Source organism: Argiope bruennichi, chromosome 7, assembly GCF_947563725.1.
Source record: "Argiope bruennichi chromosome 7, qqArgBrue1.1, whole genome shotgun sequence".
Classification (NCBI taxonomy): Eukaryota; Metazoa; Arthropoda; class Arachnida; order Araneae; family Araneidae; genus Argiope; species Argiope bruennichi.
The window spans coordinates 36,790,762-36,815,168 of NC_079157.1; the positions used below are offsets into that span (position 1 = coordinate 36,790,762).

At 29.6% G+C, this 24,407-nt stretch overlaps 2 protein-coding genes across 2 annotated transcripts in view; one reads left to right on the forward strand and one right to left on the reverse strand.

Moving 5' to 3' along the window:
* Nucleotides 1–24,407, reverse strand: part of LOC129975601 (uncharacterized) — a 37,948-nt gene that overhangs the window by 5,698 nt on the left and 7,843 nt on the right. The gene's annotated exons all lie outside the window — the stretch shown is intronic.
* LOC129975602 (regucalcin-like) lies at nucleotides 12,808–22,248 on the forward strand. Its single transcript, XM_056088671.1, has 5 exons — nucleotides 12,808–13,016; nucleotides 16,901–17,089; nucleotides 19,691–19,888; nucleotides 20,703–20,849; nucleotides 21,930–22,248. The coding sequence occupies exons 1-5, from the start codon at nucleotides 12,863–12,865 to the stop codon at nucleotides 22,121–22,123; spliced, it is 882 nt and encodes a 293-aa protein (XP_055944646.1). The 5' UTR covers nucleotides 12,808–12,862; the 3' UTR covers nucleotides 22,124–22,248.

Here is a 24,407-nt window from a genome sequence, read left to right on the forward strand (position 1 = left end):
GCTTTTTTTTTTTTCTTTGACTTCATCATCCATATGACTGTGTAATTTTATCTTGTTTGATAATATGACTGACCTTCACCTCTGTTTTTCTTATCTATCAGTTTAAAAATATACTCCTTTCCCAAGAAGTTGTTCTTAGCCTGAGATTACTAACTATAACATCCCAGAAAGTTGACATAATTTTAACTTCTCTACATCCGTTCAAAACATTATCTGACTCCTTTAAATACAGAAATGTAGGCATAATATTTTGATTTAGCTTGAAATATGGATTCCATGTAAAAAAAAGTATGTTTGCAATTACCGTGTCAATATTTAATTATTAGTCTCTGAACTAATAATTAAAACAGACTCTGACTCAGAAATCTGACAGCTAAACCACTTGATAGATACATAATAAAATGTCTAATTTGAAGATGAAAGTACAAAATAAAAACTCTGTTCATCCAAAATTTGAAGAAGAAAAAAACAGTAGGTGGGTCTTCCCGAAACTTTCTCGCATACTCTCTAATAAATTTCTCATGCCAAAGAACGCCCTACATAGCAATGGCGTGAAATAGTTACGAAATATTAACCTTCGGCGGGAATTTGGCCTTTTTTTTTTAATCTATCGTGTTATTCTTGGCGGGTTTTTTGGCGTTAATCCCAGGCCTTCAGTTAATAATATTCGGAAATCGAATTTATGTCTTAGACATACTTTCCACAGCTGATTAGAGCAAAAATTTAAAACAAAACTACACTTGCAGTCACAAAATTCCACACTTAATTAAATGTATTTCAGTTGGATTTTCGAACTACCGCTTTTACATATTTCTGAAAGTATAAACCGACAGATAGTGAACCTTTTCTTCGAGTTGGCTCAAAATTTGACAGGTGTCTATAATACAGATGTTAAATCAGTGTAGTGAATTGTGAATTCTATCTACCTATCTCTCTATGTTTTGTCACTATCGTATTAACTTATATTCGAAGAGCCGGACAGACGGACTTCCTCAGAGTAGATTCTACTTAAAAAATTGATAGAAATCTGTAAATTTGGTGTAAAGACCGTATACCAAATTTTAACTTTCTAGTCCAAAGCGTTTTTTGAGTCGTCTTTGTCACAGACAAAAAGAGATTTTCTGAAAATGTGTTGTTCGAATTCATAGATATCTGAAACGTGGAACATTCGTCAAAATCTCGAATTCTAATGTTTTGACGATTATTATACTTTCTCTATAGTATTATATGAAAAAGTAAAAAGCGGCTTACAATATGTAAAGAAGGAGAACAAACAATTTTCAACCTAAAATTGCAGTATAGTTTTTTTATATATATTTTAAAGTTTTAATAAATAATATATAATTAATTAATAGAAAGCATGTCTAAAATCAAAATTATTACAGTAAAATTTTTAATGATTTTTTAAAAGAAAAGATAGCATCAATAAATAATAATTGGATACAATTTCGGTAAATAATCAATCAACTTTAGTAAAACAAAGAGTTTTCGGTATTTTGAATACAGCAATAGCTAAACAATAGAATTCTAAATAAACATTAGAATTCTAAAATAAACATTAGAATTCAAAACTAAAGCGTTTAAATTAATATTCCATCTTTTTCTTTTTGAACTGAATACATTGTCTAACCATAAGTGTATCTTATCAATGGTATATATGGAGTTTGGATCAGGAGCAGAAGTGATCCAAGAGCAAGAAAGGAATTTCTCAAGGGATTTTTAATCATGAAATAATTAATTATAATTCGAAATATGCTAAAACAGAAAGCATGATTTTAACACGTCTTGAATTTGTCATTTTAATTATTTTTTAATTTGGTTATTTGAATTAATTACTTATTTTGAAGCTTACTTTATCAGCTTAAATTATCGGGAAAGTTTAAAATATTGCTTCTGAGATGAGATTTGGTTTTTAAGCGTTTTTACTTTCCCATATACAAAGTATTGTAATCTTCAAAAAATTCAAATTCGAAATTTTGACGAATCGCTACGTTTTGACCTCACAGAGTTCGAAAAACAGATTTTTGGAAAACGTTCGTCAATCTGTGACAGTGATAACTCAAAAACGCTTTGAGCTGGACGGATGAAATTTGGTATACATCGTCAGATAAAATTTGTAGATTTCCGTTCAGAGGACATCTCTCTGTCTGGCTATCCGAATAAAGATTGACACATAGCTACAAAGCGAAGAGAGTTAGATAGATAAAGTTTCATACATAAAATTACGATCTATAGTGTAGACAAATATCAAATTTTGAGCCAAGACGAACAAGAAGTTGACCGTCTGTCAATCTTTACTTGTTAAACGCGATAACTCAAAAAGGTAATGACTGAAATATATGAAATTTGGTATGTGATTTTGAGTCTACAAGTATAGCTCTGTGTAAAATTTTTATTTCAATCGGTTGGGAAAAACGACTAGTTCGATTTTCGGATACTGTTAACCGCATGCCAGGGATTTATCGCCAGAAAACTCGCCAAGGATCATACGATAGATTAAGCAAAAATGCTACATTCACGCCAAAAGTTATCATTCTGTAACTGTTGTACGTCAATGCCATGTAAGTCGCTCTCTGAGACAATACCTTTATTAGAGAGCATGCGAGAAAGTTTTAGGGAGACTACACCAGTCGGTTTTAATTAAATATTACTTTACATATAATTCGTAAGAACGTAGAGAATGTAGTTTCTTGAACGATAATTTCATAGTCTTGCTTTTATATCTGTTGTGCAATCTACAGTTATTTATAAATAAATCTTTGAAGAATAATTCACAGGTTCCTTTCTTTAGGAAAGGAAACTGTATATTGAAACTGTTCTTTCGTATTGGTTGCCAGTTTCCTAGCATCCTTAGTAATCAAATAGTGCACTCGCTGGAGAATATAAACAAAAAATTTTCACTTCCGTATTTTGAATTGCATCACTACTGGCATCAATCACTTCACTTGAGAAACAGGCTTGTATCTGTTTACTAGGAAACGTAATTTTTGTATCTATCCGGTAACCGTAGATGTTGTGCAAATATGTTTGTTTTGCCAGATTTAAACCAGAGGGAGAGGTTTCCACAGAACATTTCCGCATATTCTGTAATAAATGTCCTTCCTAGCCCTCCCCCTTGCAGGAAATTGCCGGTATTGAGTAGAGCCGCGAATGTCTTGCGAAATATCGATCTTTGATGTGAATTTGGCATTTTTACTGAAGCTGTCGTCTGCCCCTTTGCATTTCAGCTGTTAATCGCTAGCGTTTGATAATACGTACTCGAAAGTCGAGTCGCATCAAGGAAAATCAATATGTTTTAGGTGCTTTGTTTCCAACCGACAGAAACCTAGATTTGCTATAGAACTAGAACTGTAGGCACAAAAGCACATTGCAGATTTCATATATTTAAGCCAATGCGTTTTTGTGTTATCTTTTTAATGCTTGTGGTAGAACAGACCAACAGGAAATCACCCCTTCAGGGATTTAATTCAAAATTTGATAGATATTGACCTTTAATATGCTAAATTTCTGGTCTATATTTTATTCGTCTGGCTTTCTTCATATTGTAGATAAAATGTATTACATTCAAAACTTGGTAGATTTCTACAAATTTGGTGTAAAACCATTATCAAAGTTCATCTGTCTAGCTCAAAACGTTTTTGAATTATCTTTGCCACAGGCAGACAAATACAATACCAAAAATTGTGTTTCTCGACTGTGTTTTTTTAGTACCAAAAGTATTTTTAGGGAGCTCGAAACGAGTTTGGTCAAAATCTCGAGTTTGAGTTTTTTGACAATTATAATACTTTCTCTTTATTTGACATATAAGGAAACAAAAACCGGTACCTGCGACATGCAAGTAAAATAGGCTTCGCTAATTTCAAGTCAAGTGTTGCAGAAATTTGACAATTATGCCTAAATCAAATCTAACTTTTACTAGACAATAACATCAAAATAAATAATCGCAGCAAATTCTGTTAAGATTACCAGTTGCAAGCTTGGTAAGGAATTAAGGTATCTGCCTACGTCTAAAAGGCCACTTTTGGTCAAAATTCACAATTTTTTTTTTATTTTTTTATTTTAAAGTGCATTTATTTAGCTTTCTAAATCTGTATTTATTTTTCTCCTACGATTGATAGAAATGGAGATATGAAGATTTATGTAATTCAAAAAAGTCGAAAACGAAACCGGAAGTGCTTACCGGAAGTTGAATGTTTTTCGTCGTTTCATCAAACATACGCTCCTAAAATCAGAAATTAATTATTTTTTTAAATTTATACAAAACTATATGCAAGCCACCTAAATTTGAATTAATTTTCAGCTCTTTATATACAGAAAAGATTGGCAACAGCTGCTTCTCTAACATTGTTTACGTTTGAAAACATCTGCTCGTCTCGTGTTATATGTTTATTTACTTTGCTTTTTCGAGTGAATACAGCTTAGTTTGATTTGAATATTTATTGCTTTTTGTTTAAAAAGTGTTTTAAATGGGTGGAAAAAGCATTAACAGAAGTAAGAAACGAAAGTTTCATGGAAATAGGCATTCTTCTTCCATGCAAGCTGCAGACTCTGTTGGTGTATTAGATTCAAAACAAAAGACTTGCAGCGAAAAGAAACTGCTGAATTCGCAGTTATGTGAAGATAATGTTCCTGATTTGAAAAAAAATAACCTTTCTGGATTTCGAATTATGGATATCGAGATATTAATAAGTGTTTTTACTCTTTTATGTTGTCCTTTATGCTTCAAAAGCAACTTGTATTTGATAGAGGATTCTACCTTTGGATTGTGTTCGAATTTCTGCCTCAAATGCAAGAATTGCTCCTTTTACAAAGGTTTTTCTTCATCTAAAAAGAAAAACACATCCAATGAAATAAACACTCGACGTGTGTGCACTTAGAATCATTGGAAAGGGTTATACGGCTGGAAAGAAATTTTTTGCTACCCTCAATTTTCCATCTTTTCTTTCCAAACAAGCATTCAGAATGCAGGAACTGAAGCTTCTTCGTGCTGCTCGTTCTGTTGCAGAAAATTCAATGAATATTGCTGCTACTGAGTTAAAAGACAATAAAAACCCTGCTGCTATTACTGAATGTGGTGTATCTGTTGATGGAACATGGCAACGGAGAGGGTTTTCATCACTGAATGGAGTAGTGAGTGCAATCTCTGTGACATGTGGTAAGGTGCTGGATATTGAAGTGATGTCTCAGTTTTGCCAATGGTGTCACACGAAAAAGCTGAATTTATCATGTGCATCAAAACATCAGTGTGCAAATCATAAGGGTTCATCTGGAAGTATGGAAGTGCTTGGTGCTTACAGAATATTTGAGCGTTCCAAGAGTTGTCGTAAACTCATTTATTCACAATACTATGGAGATGGTGACTCTAAGGGCTATGATACAGTTAAAGACATTTATGGGAAAGATTCCGTTTCAAAACTGGAATGCATTGGCCGTATTCAGAAGCGAGTAGGCACTCGTTTGAGAAAATTAAAGTCATCGAATAAATCTCTTGGTGGCAAAGGGAAATTAACAGACTCCTTCATAAATAAGTTGCAAAATTACTATGGGATAGCAATTAGAGCTAATGCAGGGAATTTATTGCAAATGCAGAGTGCAACCATTGCTGCATTTGCTCACACATGTTCTAATAATAAACATCCTATGCATGGACAGTGCCCAACAGGAACGGACAGTTGGTGTAAATATCAACGTGCAATTTCCTGTGGAAAAAAATTCAAAGAAACAAATGCAGGTCTTCCAAAGAACATTATTAAAATCATTAAGCCAACATATATGCAGCTATGCGATCAAAACTTATTGAAAAAATGCTTACACGGTAAGACTCAAAATGCCAATGAAAGCTTCAATAATCTTTTGTGGACAATAATTCCCAAAAACACATTTGTGGAGCTACAGACTTTACGTTTGGGAGCATCAATAACTGCAATAATTTTTAATGATAGATTTTATGGTCTCTTGGCAATTTTTTTTGAACTGGGAATAACTCCTGGGGATTATACCCTGAGACACTTCCTTTCTCTCGATAAAGAAAGAATCATCACGTCAAAAAGGCAGTCATTGGGTACAACAAAAGTTGCCAGGAAAAAATTAAGAGCTGTTAGAAAGAAGAAAACAGATAAAATTGTTAACAAAGAAGGTGTATCATATAAATGTGGTGAATATTAATAAAAATGAAGAGAGATATTTTTCATAAAACACAATTAAAAACTTTAAATGCATTTTTTGAGGAACTTTAATTTTGTAAAAATTTTGATACGCAAAACATGATATCTCAAAATATTATGAATATTTTTTAATGAAATTTTGTATGTATGTTATTTATACTATCCTAAAGGCAATGAACTAGGATTATAGTTTTGAGATGAATAGTTTTTTATTTAGAGCTCATTAATGTTGTTTATGCATAAGAATTTTGATAAATTTTCAGTTAGGAAATACTCGAACTGCTATAACTTTCTTATAAATGCAAATATTTCTTAGATCCTAGTTCATTGCCTTCACTAAAGCTCTAACTATATTTTGTAGAAAAAGAATTTAAAAATTTTGATTAGAATTCTTGTTAGGATGTTTTGCGTTTTACACCAATTTGCACAGTTTTTTACCCAAATTTCCCCATTTGACTGAGTTGCAAATTACATAAAACTTTTTAAATGGTATTATTCATTGTTTTGAATTACAATAACCTAAAAAATAAACTAAAAATGAAAATTAAACAGTTTTTTCAAAAATTTGTCTTCGCACGTAGACAGATACCTTAACTATGCTCTGGATGATTTTCTTTTTTTTTTTAAACATGTTATGATATATTATTATTTTGAATTTTTTGCATAAAATAAATTGAAAGAATGCCATAAAAAGCAAAATATATCCGTTAAAACCCAAAAGTGTTTGGAAAATTGAAACAATTTATTTTCCCTAAAAAGAAGTATAAAGCAAAAACCTTCTACTGTTCGTTTCAGTATTCTGAGCAGACCACTTTTCGGCGATTCTATCTCATTAAGGGGAGAGACGCGGAAGAATGAGCGCATTTCTGGAATTCTTCTTTATTCTTTGACCTTGATTTTCACCCTATTAGATACTTTTTTGTTCACTTTTTTTCCCCACGTGTATTTGAATATCGTATCGTTTCTGACCGTATTATTTTAATTCAGTCTGAGAGTAATCCGAGTTTATTTTATTGTTAAATGTAAACATACCTTTCATCTTTCCTTTCACTTCTATTTTGTGAAATTAAACCCATCCTAACGCATGCACAAAAGCGCTGAGGGTTTTACAATCTGTTGTCAAACAATAGTTCACAGCTTATCACTCAAAATATTTCAGATAACTAAAAAAAATATATCCCTAATTCTTGAATTCAGAAATAAATTTGTGGGAATAGCTGTATCACTACCCACTATGTAATATGGCCGGCAAGAATTTAATATTTCTTTCATTTCGAAAGAGCTACTTCTACTTTTTCTGTTAATCTTTTTTTTTTTTTTTTTTTTTTTTTTTTTGCTTTGTCCTTTTTTGTATAAAATAAATATATTCTTGTTCTTGTTAAAAATTCCGTAACGTTTTTCGAAGCTCTGAACATTTAAGTGGAGGAATCGTTCCATTCTTCCACAAATTATGGTTTCATCAATTTCTTAAATACCGGATTTGATTGATAAAAAAATAACATTTTAGATTTTCTTTTTCAGATGAAACGTTAAAATAATTGTAAAATCTTTTTAAGAGAACACATTCTGTGCTTCAGAAATTGCAACATATTGCGAAATTATTACATCAAACATGAATTTAAAAAATATTATGTCTTAGATTTTAATTTACAAAGATCTTTTTATAAAGATTGTACTAAATTTTAGATTTTGAAAAAAATAGCATAAATGTAAATATTATAAAACACTAACCATGTGAACATAAAAATTGAGGAAATTTTTCAAAGAATGAGTGTCGAAGAAGTAATTTATAAAATCCGAAGGATTTCATAAATCACTTCTCTCCACAATAATCTTGTTAATGTTGGGCGGATGATTAAACAAGCGTGTCGTCCTCATCGTCTGATCGAGTTTTATAATTAAAAGACTAGCCCAAAAATAGCCTAATATTCCATTTAAATAGGAAGATAATATAATTAATCGACACAAAAGATTGTATAAAGAAAATTGTTGAAAGGTTAAGAATACTGAATAAAAAATATTCAAGATTTTCACCAAAAATCGATTTTTCACGTAGTCTCAGAGCTTAATATTTTCGCTATGAATTATAAATATTTGCAAATCTATTGATATCTTGTTAATATCCGTGATATTTTAAATACTTATTTATCATTATGCCTATTGAAGCCATAATTTGCACGCAAGTATTTCTTCAATATTCTACTTGTCCTTTATCTTAACTAGACTAATAAAAAAATAACCATTTTTTTTCCCTTCAAAAACGCATGCTTTATTTAGTTATTCACATATTCGCAGTATGAAGCGAGATTAGTGCAGTTATATTACATCCTACTTCAAAACACTACAAAGGCTATTTTGAGAGATGGGCCTTTTACTTTTGAACAATGATCGGATGACGAGGACGATGCCTGAGCTGGCATCTCCTTCTCTGCGTCACACTAGTGGGAGAAATTTTGATCCACGATGTCTGTCACGGCAAGGACCAGATCAGCATTCAAGACAGATCTTTAGTGAAATCCGAGTTTCGAAACTGGATTCATCCGGCTCGAAGCCGAGGAATTCCTACTCGGCCTCAGTTCTAAGAAGCATTTTATAATATCAAATATACTTTTTTTTTAGGATTTGGAACTGATTTAAAAAAAGGCAAACAGATAAATTTTAAATAAACTTAAGTTTAAAATCTACGCAGTAGATTAAGTTTAAAATCTACGCAGAAATTTTTCATAAAAATTAATGTTAAGAAATATGAAATTTCTTAATCGAATTTTCCCTTACTTCCTCACATGATAGATGGCCATTAAACTGACAGATAATTATTGTTAAAATTATAAAGCATGAATTAAAACTTCTGAATAGCGCATGTTAAAGCAAGTTATTAAATAACAAAGCAAATATTTAACGGAAACACGCAGAAGAAATATATGTCACAAATAGAAAAATTACAGACACAGTACAAAATCCGTAAAAAACGTTTCTAAGTTGTTAAAAAAATATGATAAAACCAACTTTAAATTAAAATTTTGGATAAAAAAACCAATACCTCTATGTAAAAGGAATTAATTCAGGTAACATTTTTTACTCAATAATTCCTTCAAATCGAAAAGAGTTGTATTAAAAAGGTGCAAACAAAGGAATTAAATTTAGGGCATTTTCTTAAATCGTGATCAACTTTATCGAGCACTATGCAGAAAAAACATATAAGTGCTGTATTTCTAAATAGTAAATGTTCATGTGTATTGCGAATATAGCCGATTCTATGGCAAACTATCGTATCCATGCATTAAAGGATCGAAGTTTAATGCACTAGTGCATTCTCGCTGACAGTACTCGTACTTTTTCGTACTGTAGCTAACATTTACTAAATTAGATTTTGAATACGTCCCAGTGGCACCACCTGGTAGTAAATTTAAGAAACAATAGATCAAAATTAAATTGCAAAAAAAATTAATAATAAAGCTGGGTTTTGAAGCTTGTTTTAATTAAAACTTTCAATAATGTTATCATTGTAAATAGTTAAAATAGTTAATTCAAGTTAATATATATTAATAATTATATATTAAAGTATATGTTGATACATCAGAAAAGATCGTCAAATATGTCTTTTATCAAGATTTTTTCCTCTACAAAAGAAAAAAAAATTAAGTAAGGCGTACGGGAAAAAGAAAATGGGTATATCATTCTAGTAATGGCATCGATTCAAAACAGGATATATGTTTATACTATTATCAGAAAAGGAGCGTGTATTAAAATCAGGCGGGAGTTGAAATACGCATCACATTTTGCAGCGATTAAATTCTGAGTAGCTGAAGTATTTTTGAATTCATTCTGCATTGATTTAATCATTAATAAAAATTTTAGTAATTATATTTTTTATTTGATGTGAATAAGTTCGTAATAAGGTAATTTTAAATTTTAAAAATTCCATTTTTAAATACTTTTTAATAAACTTCTCTCGATTATATCAATAGCATTTCTTATTTTTATTTATGTAAATTTGTTAAATTGTGGCTAAACTAGAAATGTGAAATATTAAGAAAAATAAATATACATGTAAGGAAACTATTTTATATTTTATTTATAAAAAAATTTATAATGAAATATTTGTTAATTTTTTTATGCGTTGTTAACAATTTCTCATTTATTTATTCATTTTCAAATTTTAAACTGCGTTCTATTATGTTACAAGTATTATTTGACTTATGTAAATTTGTAAAATTATGGCCAGATTCTAAAAAAATGCGAAATATAAATATAAAATAAATAGACATAAAAAGAAACTGTTTTGCATTTTATTTGCAGAAAAACTTTTACAGTAATGCACTTTTAATTTTTTTTTATTCTTTGTTAATCATCGCTTATTGACTTATTTATTTTCAAAATTTAAACTGTTCTCTGTTATATTACTAGCATTTCTTATTTAGATATACTTAACTTTGTAAAATTGTGATCAAACTAAAAAAATGCAAAATATAAGGATAAAATAAATATACATGGCAAGAAACTGTTTGGTATTTTATTTCAAAGAAAAATTTTACAGTAAAGTTTTTTATTTTATTTTATTTATCTATTTTTTTACTCGTTCTTAACCATCTCTCATTTACTTATCAATTTAAAAATTTAAACTTCTCTACTTATTTTACATACTCAAATTGACATATTCAGTTGAAAGATATAAATTCTCACTAAAATTTGCATATTCGACATATGAATAAAATTTACTAACATACTTGAAATACCATTGAAAATTACGTACCTATTTAACATATAACCAAAATTTATATACTCAAAACACTTGATATGCTACAAAAATTGATTCAAATATACAATTTTGGTCGCATCAAATTTCATTTATTTGAGTAGTTTCATTTTCAACTTATCGTAATCGCACATATGTTGTTACATAAATGGATAGAAGTCAAGCTCCTAATAGAATTTGGTTCAAAATTTGTGAATACCTACAATTTAATTTTTAAATATATAAGCCAAATTTCACTTTTTAGAGAGAATGATTAATACTTTCTTATAGAAATATTCTTAGTTAACAAAATAAGTAAAAATGAATGAATAATTAATATATTTGAATTAAATGTGTATCATTTGTTGATAAATATCTGAGACAGAGAAAATAATTGTGTTGTCGAATCATAATACTTTTAAAAATAAGAATGTCTCTTTCAAATTGAGAGATTTTAATATACAGCTATTTAGTTATTTTCATGCATTTTCATAAATCATTCTAAATGTCTATATTTAACTAAGTAATTCTATATAGTACTTATGGTCTAATTTCTTGTTTATTTAAGTAACAAAACTATTAAATAAAAATTTATGTTACTGAATTAATACTTTTTAGAAGTCGAAATCAAATTAAATGCTTAGGCGATTAGACGATTTTGGAATTCAGATAGCATGAATGATCAAAAATATAAATATTCCAACTCCATATTATATTTCAAAATAATACGAAATAATATCATATTTCGTAATAATCATTTCCTCCCCCCTTCTTATTTGTAATCTTTTTTAATATATACTGTAATTAAGATTTTCCTTGGTTTAATTATGTATTTTTCATAAGAGATTTCTTTTTATAATTAGTAAAATAAGATTTTGTTTCAATTTTATATTAATTTTTTATTCGTGTTAGGTTTTTCGATGAAAATAAGAACACAGCATTTTTACTCTGTTTTTATAAACTGATCTCGCTTATTTCTGATAGTAATTCATAGCAGATTTTGAAGAATTCGAATGATTGTTCTTTTATATAAAACTTTTCAAAATATATGTGACATTAAATAAATAAATAACAAAAAAATGCTTTTTAAATTATGTATAATATTTTTAAAAATATGCATATATAGTCGTTTAAAATAATATAAAATGTATTCTTAATATTTTATACAAAAAAGTTGTTCATTCAAAATAATCGTCTGCAACTTTATTTCCAATTAAAATGAAAAGAATATTTGAGCTAAAAAATGTTTTAATCTCATAAGTTTTAGAGACCAAACAATTTTTAAAAGCTTCCAAAAGCATTTTTTTTTTTTTTTTTTTTTAGCAGAGTTTGAATAATTTTTAATGAATGGCAAAGGCGTAAAAATTATGGCGCTAGAACAATTTTTAGCCATGCTACGCAAACATATAATTGGGACGAAGCTTTTAATTAATAAAAAAATTAATCATTTAATTATTGCAAAACTTCTATATGCTTTATAATAGAAAAATTGCAAGTAAAATTTGAAGTCAATCTACTCAGTAATTTGGATTTCTATAACTTAAAAGTCTATTTTTGGATTTTTATTTTCATAAATATTAAAAGAAAAAAAACTATTTGTTCTTGAAACTAATCAAGTTCCTGTTATTCAATGTTTTCCAAATTTCCCCCGTCATAAATTTAAAGGAAATGATTGCATGTTTTCTAACAATAATATTTAATGCCGGAAATTGCTTCAATAGTTAAATTTATCCTTACCACCTGATAATCATATCCAAACAGTCTGTTTAAAACTTCGAAATTCCTTTTCCGGAAGTTTATATTCCCTACTTTGGAACGGAATTATCAGCAATTACGAGTTGAATAACACTGGCGAATCGCTTACCGAATCTTATCTCGGCAAGCAAGCACGTGACTTCTCGTCTATTTTATTTTTAAACGGAGACACCTAGAAAGCGCGGGACAACGCAAAAAAACTGCAGCCATGAGTGTAACAGCCGTTTCGCAGAGATTGAGTGATTTGGGTGAGGGACCCCACTGGGATGTCAGCACTCAAAAGCTGTACTATGTTGATGCTTTTGTAGGCGATGTATGCAGATTAGATCCTGCAACAGGTGTCAGTGAAGTGGTCCATTTAGGTATGGTTTTTTATGCATAAGTTCTGTTTATATATCTTCTTTTAGTGTTGCCGATATTTCGTTCTGTAATTAATTTACAAAGTTTGATCTAAAAAAATATTCCATTATAAATGAAATTCGAGGCAAGGTCTTTGACTCCTGTATTGACCTTGACTAACATTTGAAGCCGGTTCGTTCCATTTTCTCTTTGAGGAGGTTTGATTGCTTCGTTTCGTATAAACGTTTTTTGCGTGATTATATGAATTGTGATATGATTGCAATGCTTTTATTTTAAAAATTAAATAAAAGCATTACAATATAATAATTAAATTTATATAAATAACTATATTTTTAGTTATACATATAATAATTAAAAATTCATGAGACATATTAAACCTTATCAGATCGTTATAAAGCATTCCAAACAACTTTTATTTTCTCAGCTACAAAAACAAAACTCAATAAAGTACCTTTTATACGACTTTCAAAGGACTGTCGTAAATCAGCGTACAAATGAAAAAACGTAAAATCGAAATTTTAATATATATTTGGTTAATACAGATTTGATGATACCATTGCAATTTTTTAAGTAATTGTTTTAAAGTATTTTAAGATAATACTAGTATAATGGTAAATAGTATGGAAAACAATAATTAAAATATAGAATTAAAAATTTATCATAAAAATGAGAAAAATCATATTATGCAAATCTTGGGTAAAAAAATGTAAATTTTTGTTATATATTATTGATATATAGGCAGGCTGGGATTTAATTTAAAAAAAATGTTTAATCGTTATTTGAAGAGCTGATTGCTTAGAATATTGAATATAACACTATTTATCGAATTAAGATTATTGAATGATTTTTTCATTACTGGTTTGGCAAACAAAAAGAGTTCGAAGTTTTTCATTTCATCTTTAAAGAAAGAATAATGATTTCTTCATAATTACTAAAATTATCACCAAATAATTTGTATGATTTGATGCATTTCTTTTATTTGATAATTCATTTGTTCATCATTCCAAAAGCATGATATTGATATAAAGATTCACGTACTGTTCAAAAGCGATCTCTGCTATCGGATAACAGAGAAAACGACGTATAATCGAAATTTTATGTCCGTATAATCGAAGAATTTTGTCTGTGTAATAAATACGAAAGAATCTAGACTATGATAAAAGAACATATAAACAAGAAATGCGTAACATCCGGATTTGCTACATTTTAACCGTCAAACTATTCAATTAAAATATTTAAATTAAACGCCATCATTTTTTTCAATTTATTTTTAATGCTAGAGGAAGAAAGAAAATTTTATTAATTAAAAAAAAAACCAAAATATCAATTTAAGACCTTTGCTTGCTGAAATAAAATAGAAATATCTGTAAAATCAGCAAATAAAACAGTGATGCATTAATTAAAGTCTGGTTGTTCATCTGATAATAATAAATAATAATAATCAGAAAATCATCCCCAAATGATTTTCAGTCTATCACATATCTAGATTATCTTTCGTTCGAATAAAGGTCAGATAAGCTGCATTATCAATGTAGGGAAATTTATCTACATCATATCAAGTCAATTTTCTAAAAATATGGATGAATTTATGCATCTTTAATGACTGTGATATGAAACGTTAAATGTTTTTTTATGTGCTCTAAAAATTAATTCTAAAATGTATGCAAATTTTGGATTATATTTAATAATTTCAGATTAATCTTAGACCATTTATGCTATTTAAAATAATATTTACATTAAGTTTCGAAATACAAAATGATGACACTTTAATCTTCCAATATAAACCGAACAGGTGAATAATATTTCTTAAAATAAAATGTTTTTGCCCGTTGCCATTCCAGAAACTTTTACATCAGAAATTTAAATTCAGAATACAATCATCGATATGACGTCATTTTTTCTTGGTTCGTCAGGTTATTTCCCAGTGACGTTTTATTTTATAGATTGTTCTTTAAAAATGTTCAATTTTTTTTAGATAGTCTGACAATTTTCTCAAAATGTGTCCGTGTTAAAGGGTAATGCCAGTTCAAGGCATGTAAAACGACAAAGTTTTAGCTACTAAATTTTACTTAGTAAAGTAACTTAATCAATCAGAAATGAGTTATTGATGCTTTAAATCGGAATTTTATGGGTTGCAGAATATTCTTTAACTGATTCGTTAGATTATTTTATAATAGAATTTATAAAGCAAATATACATCCATGTACTATTTAAATAAATAAAAAGAAGAGATTTTAAAACACTTTTTTCACATAATTCAGAGTTATTAAGTTTTCAAAGTGAATTGCATAAAATTTTTTAAAACTATTTCAACATTTACCAGTACAAAATATTTGTACTTCTAATATTTTAAAAATACTAAAGAAGATTAGAAATTTTTCTCTGAATACATGCAGTCAGTCGTCTGACGATTTTAGCTTAATACATCCATTGCGAAGTGAAGAGTATATCAATTCTTTTTTCAATGATTTAAACGATTTTTCATCAATAAAAGATTTTGTTATAAAATAACAATGTAACTACAATTGTGTCTAAAATAACTATGTATAAATGTATGTATAGCTAGTAATAAATTCACTACTACTATTTTCATTAAATTAAATATTTTAAATCTTCTCCTTCTTTCTTTGAATTAACCCTGAATATTTTTTGTTTAAATATTATATAAATTAATTAAATATTACATAAAATATTTACAAACTAATATTAATATTATTGTATATTATATTTTATATAAATATTATATAAAATAATTTTATTTTAATGCATTTTTTAAAAATTTTAATTAAATTAGTGGAAGATTCTATGAATAAATAATTGTATATTGTTTTAACTCAGTCGACAAAATTATTGTTTGTAAAATAAGTTGTACACATATAAAAATGAATAGAATTTTCAGATTGAAAGCGATTTGAGAAATGAGCTTTTAAATGTGTTTTGTAATATATTTGTAAAATTTAATGTACTTGCAAAATGCGCGTGTGTGTAATATTTTAAAATCAAATATTATAATGATCAAATATAATATAAATCAAATAAATAATATAATTTTAAAATCTAATTTAAATCCTAATCAATTTCCTTTTTGATTTAATTTAGCCCATATTAACTTCATTCTAAAATATTTCTTGATCCAATTCCAACTTTTTTTATTTAATTACTTTTAATACACGCTCTATCAAACTCCTCATTTCAGTAGGTTCTCACGCTCTGGGCGAAGGGATAAAAGTCTTTAATGTTTACCACATTCTTTTAAAGATGCCTGAATTTCCCTCTCCTACACGTATCAAAGAAATCCCTATCAAAATCGTATTATAAAACTGCCGGAGGGAAAAAATTTTTTGGTTTCTTTCTCTTGTATCACGATGTCGACTGACGTCAGTTTTATCACTGCTTCTTGTACGTAAATAATGCCTCCCGTGGTAAAATAAATCTGAATTTTTTCATTTTCAAAAGTTTCTTCTTCTTTGCTCGAATATATATCGATTATCAGTACAAATTTATACCTAATACAGCAACAAAACCGGGTATTAATCCAATTTTAAATTATAGTTTTCTTTTAAATTTTTCATTGTCTATTCAGGCCACAATAAATTAGTGATAAAGTCTCAATTCGAGGCCGGAAAGGTCCGCTTTCGAAACCAACTTCCACTGAAGATTCACTGCACATATGGCCTGATGAACATTAAATATGCCATCATGGGTCCCATGTCTCCCCATTGGTGTGGTGTAAAAGTTTGGAGACGTGGTCTCTCAGAACTGATCGAAATTCATTACAGGATCCCAAAATAGCCCTAGTATTGCTTCCAAACAGGTGTTATATAACTAACTGGACATCTCTTCAAAATATATAATATATAAGAGTAATTTCTCATCTAATTTTCAGATGGAATCACCACTTTTGTGATCCCTTACCGATCGGATCCATCAAAATTACTTATTACCCTGACTCGTCAGATTCGCAAGCTAGACTTCGCGACTGGAGAATCGCAGGTTCTCTCCGAATTACCTGCGGAACCGAGTGAAGCTCGTTTCAACGATGGAAAATGTGATGCAAATGGACGAGCATGGACTGGTAGGTGGACCAGCTGTTTTACAGATTTTTGCACTCTTTTATTTAACTTGATTTGTTTCATGCTTGTGAAGACGGAAATTTGTTAGTATTTATGTGTATGCAATGCTTTTTTTATAAGAACAGATACCCAACATTAGTGGAGATGTAACTATTACATGCTTTAAATATATAATAAGAAATACTTCAAAAAATAATTTTAAAAAAATTTATCAAATTTCAGAAAAATTGAGACTGTTGCACAAACGAAACGTACTTAGAGATGACGAAGCGGTTTCAGAGCGGTTATTACGTAACCAATATCAAAAAGTCACAAATACAAGTGATCAATACTTTTCAAAGAGGGATGTGATTCAAATCCTTGACGCGATCTTACTGATGATATTTCGATTACAGGTTTTGGATCACGATAGAAAGTAACAATCGATACGATATCACTGAAATTTGCCGGAGCGGTGATTTCACTGGAAAGTAGCAATCGATACGATCTGTCCAATGGAAGCTCTCGAAAGAAATCTGTGATTGGATTGAAAAGTGAACGAACCGGTTATTGTAATTATCGTATCGTATCATTGAATTGCATATCACTGAAATTTATCGGAGCGGTGATTTCACTGGAAAGTGCGAAGTCACCGCTCCACTTTACGGGAGTGGCCGATATTCGTATTTGATGATGCACTATTCCATACAGATCATTTTTAATTGCTCGTGACATGATTGACTTTGATTACATGTACTCTGTTTACTGCTGGCGCCATCTATTGATAGAATATAGGACTAAAGTAAACATTTTAAAGAAATGACATATGTTTTTAACTCATCTTTTCCAGAAAATGGTTCACTCTAATAAATAAATTAAATAAATAGTTTTGAGAAAAAAATAAAATTTAAGAAGTAAGCTGAAACAGATAAATTAATTCAATCACACGTTAATTAAATTAGTAAATTAAGTATTAATTACAATTAATAAATTTTATATTTAATATTAAGTAATAATTTTTAATTAATAATATGACTGAAATAACAGATATTTGAAACGCATATTTAAAAATAACAATAGCAATATTATTTGTTATTCGAAAAATCGTGGATAATGCATCTCTAAACGTACTGTGAAAGAGCTCTGGTACGACTGAAACCGGTGGCATAGACGATTAATAGATAAACCTGCATGTTTGCACAATCAGAGGCGGATTAGACAATATGAGAAAAACTTTTGGGACACCCTATTATATATATAAAAAAATAACTAGATAGAATCGTTCGGATTTGTAATTTATTCTGTAATCATTTTCATTTCCTTTATTACTTTAATTGATGCATTTACGTAGTTAGATTTGGCGCATTTTAATGTGATTAAATAAGATCTGTTTGATATGTATGTATAATTGCATTTACTTTCCACTCTGTTATCTCTTTGTAAATAATAGTTCATTTTTTTCTTTCTTCCGATCAGCAACTGTACACGAACTATTTCAAAAAGAATAAAGTAATTGGTTTGGGATCAATTAAAGCAGGAAATCTAATTACATAAATCAAAACAAGAAGAAAACGCGCTTTACAACTTGTCCCAAGATTTCGCTACAACCTGCCACATCGTACGGTTTAGGACATTTATGCTGATTTATAAATTAATATTTCACTTACTAAAAAAAATTTATAACTGTATTTTATAACCTGATGCATAAACAAAATAGATAATTAAAAACTGTTTTACAATATCAATTAATTTACCTCCAATCAAAATTTATGAAATATTTTTTTTCCCATTATTTGGATTACGCTCACACAATTTCTCACAGCTCGTTTAGGTAGGGTACTAATTATGCTGTTTAATAGTTCAATCATAAAACTTATTCTTAATAAAATTTCTAATCAAAAATTTTGAAAATTCTCTGCGTAAAATGCATGTTACAACTATCTCCTAGCTGCCTTACATATTTCATTCTTAAAAACTAATATTTTTAAATGTTAACATTCAAATTATTAAAAAACTGAAAATTAGATCGTTTCTCTAATTTCCCCTTTAAAAAAACCTTTACATGGAAATTTTTTTAAAAAAATTATTCAACTGAAGGATTTTGAGCTCATATTATGATTACGGAACGGTCTTAAATGTTGTTGTTGTTTCTTATGACACCTGTCATAGACAAACCCGCTGACAAAGTCTGCGATTTTAAGCTGATATTTTTTGCGGCTCTTATTTCAGTAGCGCTATCTAGGACCAAGAGTACATCTTAGCTACTGATGTGTCACAACCCTTTTTATGGAGCGGACTTCATTCATACATTTTATTCATTCATCCACAGATCGTAATTTAGACCTGAGTCAGAGAACATCTCTGAACCAGTACCCCCAGTGGTATTGTCTCAACTTGGAGGACTTTGTGACCACGACAGATTTATACGTGCACCAGTCACCTTATACACGGAGAGTCTTCGGATGACGGGGTTCGAATTCACTATCCAAGAGATGCGAGTCCAATACTCTACCAATTATACTATCCCGGCCTTAACATTAAAAATATATTTATTTGCAAAATTTTCTTAGTTTACATCCAACGCTTTTTTCTCTGAAAAAGTGTAATGTATTTTTCTTTCATAGGAACCTTAGTTCCAGGGCAAGATGAAAAAGGTCACTTATATAGAATCGACCCAGAATATGCATTGACACGAGTTTCTGACAAAATTACTCTTTCTAATGGGTTGGCTTGGTCGCTGGACAACAGAACGCTATACTTCATTGATTCCGAAGCAAGAAAAATATATTATTTTGATTATAATTTACAGGATGGAACGGCAAGTATGTGTCTTTACTTATTTATTTGAAGACTGCCTGTTGTCTGTTAAGGCGGGTTTACACTTGTCCAGTTATTAGACGGCCAGCAGGCAGCGCATGCGCAGAAAGGGATTTATATTTGCCATTATTTCATAAGATAGATTCAGGCATTCCATGCTTGGCTATAAATTGCCATTTCGGAGTCCCTGGATTTTTCTTTTTCATTGCATAAAGTATATAGTATTAAATGATTGTTTGGTTTAGTTATATTAACGTCCCGTTTGAAGCAACGCTAGGGCTATTTTGGGACGGACCTCGTAATTTTGAACCGCGGTCAGATGACGAGGGCGACACCTGAGCTGGCACCCCCCTCTTCACACCAGCGGGAGGACGTTTGGTCATGACGGATTTAACGTGCAACAGACGACGGTTCTTTGGTGGAATCGGGTCACGAACCTGAAACCCTCCGGTTCCGAAGCCGAGATCTTACCACCAGGCCACCGCGGCCCTATTAAAATTATGGATTTTTGCACAAGGAAACATGGTAAAATAAAAAAAAAATGGTCAACATATCTAGGTTTAGAAAATTATTTTTAAAAAACTCCGTATCTGAAAGAACAAAGGGTAAAAAATGTCAGAATTAATCTACAATAAGTAATCAGTTTTTTTATGCCAAAAAAAAAAAAAGTGCCAAATTCTATAAACTGACAAGTACTTGCCTTGGTCCGAACAACATTTTTCAGTCTTTCTACGCATGCGCTGCCTATTGGCCGAGTTAAATCCACCTTTACTAAAACTAAATACACTGCTATTTTTCAATTGAATAAATTCTTTTTAGCTAACAAACGAATTCTGATTAATTACAACGAAAGGAAGGAGTTTGATAACCTTGGAGTGCCAGATGGAATGACGATAGATATAGAAGGAAAACTGTGGGTAGCTCACTTTGGTGGCGCTTGTGTGCTTCGTATTGATCCAGAAACAAGTATGTATGAATGCTCATATTCTCAGCAGCACCTCGCGTTTTAATGACTTTTTTTTGGATCTCTATATTTTTAAAATATTTTCTACATTTTAGTATTCTTATAAAAGTGTGTTTTTGATTTTTTTTTTATTTATAATATAAAGCAGAAAGTACATATGTTTGTCTGTGTATCTGTCTGTTACATTAAATATTCCTAAACAGTTAAAAATAACGCCAGTAATTATTTGATTAAATAAAGAGAAATAATCCAGAGCATTTGCTTAGGGTTTTTTTTTTTTTTTTGTCAACTTTTAAAATAGATATTTGCTTAAAAATGATTCATATACCATCTTCAAGAGTAAACAGTTATCTTTTCCATAAGCTTAGATTCAATTATTATGAAATTCTGCATTTAATTTCATTTCAAACATTTTGAAGCGATCTTAATCATGTAATATGTAAGTTCATTTAAGGTTACATTTTTCCAAAGAATCTTTTTTCTCTTTGGACAAAAAACTTATAAAGAAAAATCAGAAATATTTTTTTTTTCATTCTTCCTACGGTTTTCCACAGTAATACCAAAAAGAAGAGAGAGGTATTTTGGATTATGATTTTAAACACAATGATATGAGAGAGCTTTTGATGTCACACTAAAGATGGTGGGCTTTGGTAAATTGGATCTTAAAAGCTATTAAGTTCGTGGTAGATGATACACCAAAAAGAAGAGAGAGGTATTTTGTATTATGATTTTAAAAACCATGATATGAGAGAGCTTCTGATATCACCCTAAAGATGGTAGGCTTTGGTAAATTGGATCCTAAAAGCTATTAAGTTCGTGGTAAATGATTCAAAATATGGAAATAAAAGAGAGGAATTTAACTATTGGATGAAGGGTCGGTCCACACAGCAGAAGGCGACTGAAAATCAGTGAAAGATGCAATAGAGAAAAGCTGTTTTGTTTAGCAATTATACATGAAAATATTTTTTGATAAACAACGTCAATTTTATTAGCTAATTATTTATACATTCTAGAAAGATATTTTTTTAAATTCTTTTTGTCAATAAAAATATTAATTTCTTTTTTTTATTTTTTATTTATAGCAAGTATTCTAAGAAAAATCGACATCCCAGCCACAAATGTTACGTCCTGCTGCTTTGGTGGGCCTCATTTCGACATTCTGTACGTGACTACGGCACAGAAAGCTGGCGTGACTGATCAACCTCAAGCGGGTGCAGTTTTTGCCGTGACTGGTCTCGGAACCAGGGGAAATCCACCCAATAATTTTGCGGAATGAAAAGGGAATTTCGTATCAGATTAAAATTTTGTCCACTTAATTCAATCGTTGAGAAAATAATATTGAACGAGAAATAAGGAAATTGTAAAAATAACTGCCAATAAAAATAATTTATTTCTACGGAATAGTGTATCTTGCTTACATTTTTTGTTCAATAAATAAATATAGTTTTTCTTCTACAAATAATTGAGTAAAAAGTGAAATGAAGAAATGTACAGGGTGATTATAATTAAACTTTCACTATAAACAGCATTCTACAACCCAAACGGGTGAAAGGATTGCAACGTAATTTGTTATACGGACTATACACAAAATGCGCTCACAGAAATTTAGCGCGAAAAAATTTAGTTCCAAAATGTCCACTAGAGAGCGCCTTTTCCGGAAAAACATTCAATTTAGCACAATAAACGACCAAAACAGAATACAGAAACAATTTTAACACTTATTGATTAGTTTCTTATCATCGAACCACATTAAGTAAAGGTAAGGAAAAAATTACAATACGCTGTTTGAGAGAAAAAAAATCTGTTCAGTTTGCAGAAACAAGAACAGGTTAGGACGAAATTGCACAAGAGGAGCAGTTGTTAATCATGTCCAGGACGATGTAGGAAAAGGTGCTCCATGTGACCACCCTCATTCACCTGCAAAATTTCAAGTCGATGGACAATGTATTCAACAGCAGATCGCAACTGATGATTTGTAATGGTTTGCACATGAAGCGGTATGGAGTTTCCAGCTTTTCCCGGTTTTTCATTTTATTACTCACAATTCTTGTTCTGGTTTGTTAATATTGTTTCTGTATTCCGTTTTGGTCGTTTATTGTGTTAAATGTAATGTTTCTTCGGAAAAAGCACCCTCTGGTGGACATTCTGGAACTTTTTTTTTCGAAATTTTGTGAGCGCATCTCGTGTATAGACTATATACTAAATTTCGTTGCAGTCCGTTCACCCGTTTGCGTTGTATAATCCTGTTTAAAGGGGAAGTTTAATTATAACTATCCTGTATATGTTTATTAATTAATTGGTAAATTTAAAAAGGTATCTTGTATCGTTTTTTTTTTTTTTTTTTTTTTTTTTTTTTTTTTTTTTTGCGTTTATATATTTCAATAGATTTCTGTAACAGGAGAACAAACCATGAATTTCAGAAACTACTAGGGGATTGGTTGATTATTTGAAGATAAAATGGCGCAAGAGCTAAATATGACTATGTTGCACCAAACAGATTAAATATGACTATGTTGCTCCAAATAGATGGTACTAATAAAAATACGTCAAATACAATTTAAAAAAATTCTTTAAAAAATTTAAATTACATCCAAGAAAGGAAATGTTTCCAAAAAAATTTTAAAGATTAAAATATCAATGAATTTTAAAAGGCAAAAAACATAAAACCAGATTTCAAAACCAAGTAAAAAGAAAAAGAAGATCATTGTAACTTTTTAATATTATTTTTTTTTTCAAATATGTTTTATGAATAGTGGTGTTTAAAGGTTCATTGTAAACTTCTTTAAGGTCAATCCATTGAATTGGACATTTTTGGAGCCTTTGCTTAGCTTTGTCAACCGAGGTGGAATTGGTAAAATGTTCCAGAACAAGTGGTGCTTTGTCAGTTGTTTCATGGGGGTTGTATTCAATTGCATTATCTTATTCTATTTCGTTGTCAATGTTTTGATTGGGCTTATAATTTATGGTCACGGTTCAAATTGGCTTCATTCATTTTAACAGTTGATTTAGGAGAATTAAAGATCTGTGTAGTGGTAAAATTAGAGACTGGAATAGAATGGGAGACTTCTTGAGGTGAAATCTTCCAGAATTTAGAATTCAATATTTCTTCAAAATGTTTCTTGTGATCTTTTTTTTTTTTTTAAATATTTTTTTTCTTATAAGTAACATTTTTTAAATTCATGTAAGTCCTATAGTATTTCATTAGGTTCATATGTTTCATATCCATGATCCAATGACGGATTAATGGTTTTAGCAGGGACAGAAGATTCTGACTGATGGAAAAAATTTCTTGTTTCCATCAGTCCACTATAAGGGAAAGGGTGCAAGTATATCGATTTAAAAAGTGTTTTTACATCGGTAAATAAGTGAATTTATAAAAAATAAATATACAAATATAATTGAATATTAAATGTTATGATAATAACCCTTTGTATTCGGCACTATTCAAGATGGTGCATCATTTAGGTGTTTTTTTTCTTTTTTTTCTTTCTTTCTTTTTATTGTTAAAAATACGTACAGAATGGTAAGAAGAGGTAGATTAATTTTTCTGAGAAATTCGA

Excerpts from the sequence above, each read along its gene's own strand:
- LOC129975602 (XM_056088671.1), top strand. The coding sequence starts at position 12,863 with ATGAGTGTAACAGCCGTTTCGCAGAGATTGAGTGATTTGGGTGAGGGA. Across the intron at positions 13,017-16,900 it reads CAGTGAAGTGGTCCATTTAG|ATGGAATCACCACTTTTGTG; the intron begins GTATGGTTTTTT and ends TCTAATTTTCAG. Across the intron at positions 17,090-19,690 it reads AAATGGACGAGCATGGACTG|GAACCTTAGTTCCAGGGCAA; the intron begins GTAGGTGGACCA and ends TTTCTTTCATAG.